The sequence below is a fragment of the Lactuca virosa genome, chromosome 3 (genome assembly GCF_052849685.1).
Source record: "Lactuca virosa cultivar CGN04683 chromosome 3, Lactuca_virosa_CGN04683_v6, whole genome shotgun sequence".
Lineage (NCBI taxonomy): Eukaryota > Viridiplantae > Streptophyta > Magnoliopsida > Asterales > Asteraceae > Lactuca > Lactuca virosa.
In genome coordinates, this window is record NC_136428.1 from 114395169 (window position 1) to 114406886 (window position 11718).

Below are 11718 nucleotides of genomic sequence, written 5' to 3' on the forward strand. Positions count from 1 at the left end.
TTTTTTGTATTTTTTATATTTTTATTTTATAAATATTAATGCATAAAAAGAATTATATATATCTCTCTCTACCAAACCCACTGGAGCCCTCCTCCTTCTCTCTCTTCCTCCTCCCCCCTCCTTCGAAGTCCTCCTTTCTCTCTCTCATTTCTGCCCTGCTCACTGGAAAACACAACAGTAACCGGAGTACTGGAAGTCCTCCCTTCCTGTTTCGGTGACCAAGCCTCAACTCAAACACCTGCATATTCCCTTTCAAATAAGTCAAGAACAAAACAAGAACACAAGAGAAAAACAACACAATAGCAACCGGAGTTGCTGTTGCCTCCCACGACACCACCACAGAAAAAAAAAGAACAGGGGAGGCTGCCGGAGCAGCCCCAATCACAGACCTGTCAACCACCGATCGCCTCATTGCAGCACCCACTGAGACCGACGACCACCCCTCGCACCCTCCTCTTCCCTTCCGTCGAGCAAACCCACCGAGGACCCCGACTTCTTCGTTGTTGCTGCTCGCGACACTCCACCATTTCCTTCGTCCCTTCGGCTTCGTCAAACCACAGAGACGACCTCCCTCGTCACCGATCGAACCTTTCCCGCTTCGCACATCACCATTGGAGCAGGAAGAAGCTTCACTGCTTTTTCCCTTCATTCATTTGATCTAGCCAAACCCCAAAGGTCCTCCCCTTTTCCTTCGTCACTTCGTTCTCGTCGACCACCAAAACTCCGTCCCTCTGCCCGCAATTAATTGGCATCCATCGGACTGGCAACGAGAGAGAGAGAGAGAGAGAGAGAGAGAGAGAGAGAGAGAGAGATAGATAGATAGATAGAGAGAGAGGGGGGGTACCGGTAGGGGTTGAGTGGGGGTCATCTTCTTGGTTTTTTATTTTTATATCATAAAGTATTAATATAGATAAGAAAAGAAAATACAAAATTGAAATTAAAAGGGTAAATAGGTAATTTCAATCTTTTTTGGACCAAAAACCTTGATTTCGGACCTTCTGTGCAAGCTAGAAACTTTTTGGACCCCATCCAAAGATTTTTGCAAACCACAAGGACCAAATTTACAGTTTTATCTATATTTTATAAAATTCACATACTTTAAATGTTTATATAATTTGTTTCACCTTATGCCGAAAGAGGTATTTGAATTTCAATATATTTTTATTTAGGTTTGAAATTATTTATGTTTAATTTAGATTTTGTATGACATTTAGTATGTTTAAATATTTTAGCAAACAGATATATGGTATCCCATACAAAATAGAATAGAAAAGTAAAAAGGTCAGTTTTAATATTTTATCAACACAATCATTCAGAGTTATAATCAAACAATATGCTTTCAAAATCAACAGACTCAATTAGATTTGAATCGTTTAGAATTGGCAAATTTATAAAGAGTCTATTAATAAAGTATAGTTCTCTTTTTATATATAGTTTTTAAAAGTGGCTAGTTGGTGTTCTAATATCTTCTATCTTGGTCAATTTTGTAATTGTTTATTTTCATAATCAACATACAAGTCTGGAAAATTTTAATACAAAATCATGATCCAATAAGTTTTGTTTTTTAAAAGTTATAATTAATTTATCCATTATAGATTTTTTTGGAAAAGAAAAATATGTCAAATATTGATAGTAAATAAACAATAGACAGTTAATATTGATTGTTGTATAGTCATTATGTCAAGTATCTTGAGAGTAAAAGGACATAAAATATTATGTTAGAAAAGATGTTATATGATGCAATGATACTAAAACTAAACAAAGTGTCCATGTTTATAATAAGTGTTAGTTAAGTCAGTTATAAGATCTACTAATAATATATCGACACGTCTCTTGAAAATATAAAGGAAAACTCTAAATATAGTATGTTTTATAAAACTTCACTACATAACACTTCTAAAGTACTAGCCTATTAAACTCTTGTTAACCTTTCTAAATTCCTAGAGTACTAGCCTATTAAACTCTTACTTGTTAACCTTTCTAAATTCATCATATACAAGCAATATCACTTAAATGATTTAACAATCTCAACATAAGTGAATTGTAATAAATACAAGTTTATACTAAGTTCCTTGGTTCACTTCTTATAATGCAAACACTATTGAATTTATCAACAATATGTCTTTTTTAGTGTTTCATCTTTGAATTTTATTTTAAGACAATACCAACGAAATATCTAAGTTCCACATCACATAGTTTTTGAGCTATATAGGGAGTATAAAGAATCACTTTTCATCGTATGACTTACAGATAATACATGAATTCAAATGTTGAAGCATAGTTCCAATTTTAAAGTTATTGATATTGTCTTTTTAACCCAAAGACTTTTCCATTTCCGCTATAATATTCTCCAAGTATTTAGACATGACTTTTCTTAATTTTCCAAAAAAGATACTTTCAATTTTTCCATTACATTACCGGTAATAGCACAAAAGACACTAAGTTTACACCAAAATTCTAATTTGACATCATGTTATTTTGTCTCAAATTTGACACTGTGCTTTTCAATCTGTTACAATTCTGACCACTTGACTAGTCAATCCGGTTACTTGCTAACATGGCATGACGACGTGTCAAATTTGATGACGTGGCATGCTAACCAGGGACAGTTCTCTTTGGGTGCCCACAGTGGCACCGACAACCCCTGCTTTTTCTGTACGCAATGTAAATTTTTCGATATTTTTCGATTTTTTTTTCTACTTACCGGCAACACCTACTACGGACTGGCAACACTTACTACCAAATCTTGCGTCCGTCCCTGATGCTAACATGATATGTTGACGTGTCAAAATTGAATTTTTTTTCCACAAAAGACACTAAGTTTTCACTTTTTTTCGATTTTGACATTAAGTTTAATTTTTTTTTCAATTTTGATAACAAATCGAAAATCATTTTTTCCAATTTTGTTCAGTGTTGATCATTTTCCATTTAAAACCTTATAAATACTTTTTAATACATTTTAAACCGTATAAATACATTTTTTTTCATTTAAAAACCATATTTTTATATAAATCCAAACTTTTTTTTTTTTTTTTTTTTACATTCAAACCATAATGTTATGTATAAATATGTATTAGTTATATAAAAACCGTATTTTATATTAAATACACAAGTTTAAAATGATTTTGGAGGTTTGAAGGCGTGTAGTCGATCAAGGTCCAGAGGTCAGATTTGCAACCCATGATATTTTTACATCTAATAAAATAGTCATAATATTATTAGGAACATCTTGAATCTCATGTGACTCCCATTAAATCATATTTTTTAGCTCAATTTTTCAAAAATATTTATGAATGATAATATGGCCATTATTACATCTATTTTAGTATTCACATTAAACTTTGGTATTTTGTTCTATATTTTCCACCTCTTCTTCAATGCTTCAAACGAACGTTAGATGCGACATCAATATATATCTAACATAATTATTTAATCGTAAATAAAATATGTGTAAAATCTACAACAAAAGACAAAATAAATAATATTTCATAAGCGATAATTGATAAAATATTGTTATTCTTATTCGAAGTTTATGGTTAGTTTGGTTCTCATGATATAACTAAAAATATTTATACATAACATATGTTTTGAATGTAAAAAAAAACCTTGTAATTATATAAAAATATGGTTTTTAAATGAATTTTTTTATTTATATGGTTTAAAATGTGATAAAAAAATATTTATACGGTTTCAAATGGAAAATGGCCAACATTGAACAAAATTGAAAAAAAATAATGTTCGATTTGGAACAAAAAAATAGAGTGTTAAAACTGAAAAAAAAAACTTAATGTCAAAATCGAAAAAAAAAATGAAAACTTAACGTCTGTTGTGGAAACAAATATCAATTTTGACATGTCAGTATGTCACGTCATCATGCCACATCAGCAAGTAACCGGGTGAACCGGTCAAGTGGTTAGAACTATAACAAATTAGAAAACACAATGTCAAATTTAAGACAAAAAATAACATAGTATCAAATTAAAAAATTAATGTAAATTTAATGTCTTTTATGCTATTTACCGTTACATTATCTAACATTAAAGTAACGCAACATGTCACTAATGATATGAGGATTTAGATTATCTAGATAAATCTCAATACAACATGAATATAACTATTATTTCTTTCAAAAACCTTTTTAATATAAATTTATAAAAAATATATTAAAGTTATTTTCTTATGATTCATTATCTTCTACATTCTTTATGTTGTCGATTGACATTTTACATAAAAAATATATTTTTTGATCTTTTGATAACCGTCGAAACATGTGATACTTGTGTCTTTTATTTTATTATTTATGAATATTCGGTATTGAAAAACTATAGAAAACATTCTAAGTTGACGTGAGAAATTTGGTGGATTAGATTGTTGGGGGTACAAACCTAATCCCATATTGGTAAAATAAGAAACTAGATGCTAGCATATAAGGCAATGGATAATCCCTTATATCACTGATTGGTTTTAGAAAATTGAACCTCATTGTTATTCTATGTTGGCATGATTGGGCTTGTAGCGGTCCTTACAAGTGGTATCAGAGCTACGGTCGTAGCCCGAAAGATGTGGTTGGTGCAAGTGGCGCAATCCCTGGTAATTCTCGGTCTAACGAAGTTGATCCTGAGGCCTTGTATCGAAAGTCTTCCTGATGGCTAGGTCAGGTGAGCGTGTCTCGAGAGTATCGTCGATATAAAAAAGGATTGGATCTGATGAACAGTCGTTGAGGGGAGGCCAAGAACGGACTTGGGTTTGAGGGAATGATTGTTGGGGTGCAAACCCAATCCCACATTGATAAAATAAGAAACTAGATGCAATCATATAAGGAAATGGGTAATCCCTTCTATTACCAATTGATTTAAAAAAAATAGAATCTCATTGTTCTTGTGAAATTTTTTGGCCATAACTAGTTGAGTTTGAATTCTCAAATTTTGAGCCTTGTGTTATGAGATTTTTCTTTTGCTTTAAAAATAACAAGTTCATCAAGTATAGTGATTGGTTTTGTTCGAACTCTCTTACATATGATTCACATATATTATCTAACAAATTGTTCGTTTCTTCTAGCATAGTTAAATTTGATAATAGTGACTCTTCATCGGTTGCTTTGTTCTTTCCTTTAAAACCAACTGACTTTTTTTTATTAAAAGTTGAAATACGAATTGATCTATTTTCCATGCTGTATATTTACCGTAAAATATCACCCTCTTTGGTCATCATTCTCATATATGTGATGAATAAATTTCCGAACAAATAATAGTACTTATGTTTGAAGAATATGATTCCTTGGTAGAATAATATGTAATTTAGATTTGCACAAATTTATGAATAAGTTTCCTAAAAAGAAATTTGTTTGGGCTTAAGCATTAAGCTCTTTTCCAATCCTAAAAAAATTCAGTAGACACTATATGGATATTCTAAGCTCCCTTTACTTTGAAGTATTGTATCGGTCTGGATATAGCCTTATTGTTCATGGATGTAAGAGATAGTTTAACTAATTGAACATGGATAAGTAATAGTATATTCATGGAACCCCATTGTCATTTTATAAGAAAGTTGGAACATATATGTTGGATATGGAAATTTTCTTTAAATTACTATTATCTTTTATTTTTAGCACTCTCAAGAACATAATGTATTTTTCAAGCAATTTCTTTTTATAATCATCATCCCTCCAAGCCTTGTATTTGTTTTGCAATATTAAATACAATTTTGGTAGATATAACGAAGTCACTCTTTTCATACACTTTCTAAACTAGAGATTGATGGTGTCTAAATAAATTGGTGGGTACTTTCTTCAAAACTCTAGACTAATTACTTCATTCCAACTATTTTAGAAATAAATTTCTTTCATATGCTTTTCCCCATTCCTTCTTCTTATTTCTGTTCCATTTCCACCTTTTTTTTCGTTTCCTAATCCTTGTCCACATTGATTTTCTCCATTCTCTCCAAAACCTCTTTCACCAAAATTGGGCAAAATCTACATTGTTGTGGTTTTTGAAGGACCAACATTGAACTAATCATTGTTGTTTTCTGAAAAACACTTTACAGTCTCAAATGTATAAAATAAAAAACCTAGAATCACATTATAGGTTTATTCTAACCACACATAAAATAATCAATGTTTATTCTAACCACACATAATTAGAATTAACATGTATAACATCTCAAAAAAATTAATTTCATGATGTTAAGATATAAAAGAAACGGTTTAAGCGTATTCAATATGTTGAAATGTCATGGTTCTTGAAAACGATGAAATAAGGAAAATTCTTGATTAATTGTAAAACTATTATTTAAATATTATTTTGAAGTGAGAAAAAGTTTAGAGAAGCCAAAATATAGCTTAGAATGTTGAGCATGTTAAACGACAAGCAAAATTGTAAGAATTTGTAGAAAATGTAAAGTATATTGTTATTGTTGTCTAAAGTTGGAGAAAAATGGAAAATTATTGTATTAATAGTATATGACCTTAATGTTTTATATTATAAGAGAATGCGTTGATTGTGTTCAATAAAATTTTAAAGTAAGGTAAATTTGGAAGATACATGGGCATGGTGTTAAGTATGTTATTAGTGTCAAATTATTGTAGAATTTGTAACAGAGCATGTTGATAGTTTATTTAATTTCCTTATTTTTTATAGTTTATTTTAAAATTTTAGGTCTTTTTATTAGTATTTCATTGTATATTCTTTATTTTCTTTATCATGGATCGTGTCGGGTACTTTCTATTTTGCATGAGGTATTTTGTAGGGTTTTTGGAGCTCGTTGCGGTTGTGGATTAGCTTGGAGACGGGCTTTGTGGGCTTTAGAGGCGTCATTGGGCTTTATGAATCCATCAAAGGAGATTTGGGCTTAAAAAGTTGAAGACTTGGATGAAGTGGTCTTATGAAGATGAGTCTTGGATTCTTATTTTGGGCTTAGACTATCCATATTTGAAGCTGGAAGATGATTGGCCAAATTTGAATCATGTAAGGTGTGGAGGGGACCAAGAGAATCTTGTGTAGTGGGGTGGTGTAGTGGAGAAAAAGAACCAATAGCATTTCAACATCGTTTGCGAGGGTGGAGTCTCAGTCGCACAACACTTGCGAGGGTACCCGCGCAACTGCACAATTTGGGGCATTTTGGTCATTTTGTTCATGATTTACTTTAGGGTTTAGGTCTAGCTGCTCATAATTCGATTTTACATCATTAGAGAGCATTGGAGGAGATTTTTTGGAGCTTGATACACATTCTTCTCATCTTTCTACCAATTTTTAGTTTCTTGATGCAAAAACACTTTTGTGATTGTTATCTTGTTGCCATGAGTGGCTAGTTTCTTTATTTTGGTTAACTTTGGCTAAAACCTTTGGATATTTGTGGGTTTTGAAGGATTCATGCTTGATTGTCATTAATCTTATGTTTATGATTCTAGTTCATATTTCTTATGATTGTTTAATACTTTGATCATGAGCTTGGTACTTGAATGAGCAATTGTTGGTTTATTTCTTTGGTTTAGTATTGAATCATTGAATTTACTTAGAACAAGGGCTTTATGATGGTAGAAATCATCTCTAGCTTATGGATCATAACTCCTTTATGGATGTGTAAGCATTGACATCCTCTAGGAATTGGGGATTCCTTCATTCTTAAGGCTAATCAACTTTCCTAGGTTCAATTGAATCCTTGATTTTGATTACAAAGGTGTATTGTGGGCTTCCCCAACCTCCATACTACCTATGAGGATTCTTGGCATGTCATGCTTCATGATTGTTATAACCAATTTGGGATGAATGATAAGCTTAATATTGAATCTTAATGGTAAACACACAAATGTTCATTGTGTTGAATTGCCTCAGTTGACCAATTATCTCCAATATTTGAGCATCTCAGCATCTTGTTTAACTACAAGCTTTTTAGTTATTTAAGAATTTTAGTTTTCAAGCATTCATAACCCCCCCCCCCCCCCCTTTAGTTTATTGTTGTTAGTTAGCTTTATTACACTAGCTCTTTTAGATTGCATTGGTGATTGAATACAACCATTTCCCTGAGGATCGATATCCCTTTTTACCATTATATTACGTTTTATTTGCAAACAAAGGGTGTAATTGGCTTGGTGGACTTGACATCCCACCAAGTTTTGGCGCCGTTGCGAGGTATATTGGTTATTGTTATTTGATTGTTTATGCCTAGGTCTACAAGAACCGGTGAACTACTCTACAATCCAGAGATTGGAAAAGAAGAAAAAAGGTTGAAAAAGTTAGCCAAACAAGCAAAGCAAGAACAACTCGTTCAAGCTTCTTCCTCTTCTCCACTAATCAACATAGAAGATCAAGTTCATACTTTAAGTGATACCGACACCGAACCGAGTTCTCCAATTGTTCTTCATTAAATACATTCCGTTTGGAAACTACATAGCCATGAATCACACTCCACCTCACAATCCCAACCCAAACCCAAACAATCAAGATGTCAATACTCCACCCAAAAACCAAGACAACAACAACAACACCAAGAACCTCTCATATATATGACACCTTGGAATCAACCCCTTCATCAACCAAATCAACCCAATTATCAACAACTACAACCACAAAACCAAAACTTCCACCAAAACAACCAACCTCAAAACAATGCTTTTCAAGTTCAACAACAACAAGAACATCAACCAAATCAACCAAATTACCAACAACCTCTAATGCACCAACACCCAATGTACCCACAACAACCCCCTACAACTAATATCCTAACTACCAACCTTATCCACCACAAATGTACCACCAACAACCTCCAAATTACATGAAACAATATCCCAATAACCCCAATCCACCCAATCCCCCTTAAGAGTTGACACTTCGAAAAATGATGGAGACGGATGTTACTCACACACCTCTTGGTATTGTTTATCCCGCAAACCGCCAATGGATTAAATTGAAGTCAAGTTTCATACATCAACTCACCAAGTTCCATGGTTTGGATAGAGAAGATCCTCAAAAGAATTTGAAGTCCTTTCATATGATATGTGTTAGCATGTTGCCTAAACATGTGACATTGGATGATTTCAAGTTAACCGCCTTCCCGCTTACCTTAGAAGATAAAACTAGAGAGTGGTTATTCAACTTACCACTGGGATTTATTCACACATGGGAAGAATTACTCAAAGCCTTCAATAGCAAGTTCTATCCCGCTTCCCGGACATCAAGTCAAAGGAGTGACATTTTGGGGATTCGTCAAGGGGAGAATGAGACTTTTCATGATTTTTGGGAGCGATACAAAAACTTGTGTACAAGTTGTCCTCAACACAACATACCCGAACAACTACTTCTTCAACACTTTTATGAGGGTATGAACAAAAAAGATCGGAGGATGATTGATGCTTCAAGTGGTGGTGACATCTTCAGCAAGACACCTAAAGAGATAAGATTACTTTTTGGTACAATTTCTCAAAATCAAAGAACCTTCAGGCCTCAAAATGAAATGAAGAGAAATTCTCCACAAGTGGTTGGTGAAGTTAGCAACACCCAACACTTGGAATCAAAACTATTGGATTTGACTAATGTTTTGAGTCAAATGGTGGTCGGAAGTGGTCAACAATTGATGGTGTGTGGTATTTGTGCAATGAAGGGGCATTATAAGGATAAGTGTCCCACACTTGGAAGTGAACCGGAGGATGTTAATTCCATGGGAGGATATCAAGGCCAACCAAGACCCATGGGATTTCAAAACACATACAACCCAAATTGGAGGAATAATCCAAACAACTCATACCCACCAAATGTTATGATGAGACCCTAATATCCACAATATCCTTCCCAAAAACCTCCATATCCACAAACATCTTATACCCCTATAATTTACCAACAACCTCAACAACAAGGCCAATTAAGTGGTAACCATCAAATGAGTCTTCAAGAACTCATTATTTCTCTTGCTCAAAGTCAAACACAATTTCAACAAGAGACAAATAACACCTTCTCCACCATTCAAGCACAAATTGGAGACTTGGCCACCGCTCTCAACAAGATGGAACAAAGGTGTAAACTTCCATCTTAAACCAAAAAGAATCCGAATGTGAGTGCCATAACCTTGAAAAGTTGGAAAACACTTGGCGAAAGCAACCCCAAAAGATTTTCAAGAGAAGAAGAAGATGAGGTTATTGTTGTTGAGCCTACAAAGGTTGTAGTTCCTCCAAAGGAACCAGTTGTGACAAACATTGATCCACCCGAATCTTCTAACAAGACCATCAAGCCATTGGTCATACCACCACCTTTTCCTTCCCGGTTAGCCCCCTCAAAGAAAAAGGAGGAAGAGAAAGAGTTTCTTGAGACTTTCCGCAAGGTCCAAATCAACATTCCACTATTGGATGCCATAAAGCAAATCCCAAGCTATGTCAAATGTCTCAAAGATCTGTACACCAACAAAAGGAAATTCAAGGCCAATGAGAAGATTCAAGTCAATGCAAATGTGTCCGCGATTATCCAAAAGAAGTTACCACCCAAACGCAAGGACCCGGGAATGTTTGCTATCCCTTGCACAATTGGTGATTTGCATGTTGAAAGTGCCATGTTAGATCTTGGAGCCTCAATCAATGTCATGCCATATTTGGTTTTTCAATCTCTAAATGTTGGACCTTTGGAAGAGACTGGAGTAATCATTCAATTAGAAAACAATTCAAGTGTATTTCCAAGAGGAGTGTTGGAGGATGTTCTAGTACAAGTTAATCAACTAGTATTTCTCGCGGACTTCTATGCCATTGACCTAGAAGAGAAGACTCTTTCCAAGTCATCTATGATCCTCCTTAGAATACCTTTCATGAATACCTCTTACACGATTATTGATGTCCATAATGGGAAGATCGCCATCGAGTTTGATGGAGAGACCATTCACTTCAACATCTTTGAAGCAATGAGGTACCCTATCAAAATTTCTCCATTGTATCGGGTTGATGTGATTGAGCCAATAACCCAAGAACTATTTGATTTATCACATGGGGATATTTTGAAGATGGTACTCAACATGAGTCTTGATTGTGAGATTTTGAAGAAAACATTGGAAATGTATACATTGTACTCCGAAGTTGAAGAGATTGTGAAGACTTTAGAAGTTAACAACTCAACAAAGAAGGATGTCTCTTAAGTTGCTTTATCTCAATCTCTAAACAAGATGCCCCCTTCCATAATCCACCCACCCACACTTGAATTGAAAGTCTTACCTAGCCACTTGAAGTATGCTTATATAGGTAAAGACGAAACTCTTCTGGTGATCATCTCCTCTCAATTGAAATATTTTGAAGAAGATCAATTAGTTGAAGTTTTGAAAGATCACACAGAGGCCATGAGGTGGACAATAACGGACATCAAGGGGATAAGTCCTAATGTATGCACTCACAAGATCCTCATGGAGGATGATTGTAAGCCTAAGAGGGAAGCTCAAGGAAGATTAAATCCTCCAAGGATGGAAGTTGTCATGAAAGAGATAATCAAGCTCCTTGATGCGGATATGATTTACCCCATTTCTGACTCCAAATGGGTTAGTCCGGTTCAAGTGGTTCCCAAGAAAATGGGAATCACGGTTATTGAAAATAACAAGGGAGTAATGGTACCCACTCGAGTTCAAAATAAATGGAGGGCGTGCATTGATTATAGAAAGTTTAATTCAAGCATACGAAAAGATCATATTCCCCTTCCTTTCATTGACCAAATGATCGACAGATTGGCAGGCAAATCGCATTATTGTTGTCTTGATGGA

At 34.1% G+C, this 11718-nt stretch overlaps 1 protein-coding gene across 1 annotated transcript; it reads left to right on the forward strand.

The window, feature by feature from the left end:
• The first annotated feature begins 9540 nt into the window (after positions 1 to 9540).
• On the forward strand, positions 9541 to 11106 carry LOC145163941 (uncharacterized). The gene is made up of 2 exons (XM_079082677.1): positions 9541 to 9570; positions 10033 to 11106. The coding sequence occupies exons 1-2, from the start codon at positions 9541 to 9543 to the stop codon at positions 11104 to 11106; spliced, it is 1104 nt and encodes a 367-aa protein (XP_078938803.1).
• Positions 11107 to 11718: the final 612 nt, after the last annotated feature.

Bases quoted from the DNA above. Each gene is read 5' to 3' on its own strand.
- LOC145163941 (XM_079082677.1), top strand. From the start codon at position 9,541: ATGGTGGTCGGAAGTGGTCAACAATTGATG. The intron at 9,571-10,032 runs GTGTGTGGTATT...TAAACCAAAAAG, and splicing joins GAAGTGGTCAACAATTGATG to AATCCGAATGTGAGTGCCAT.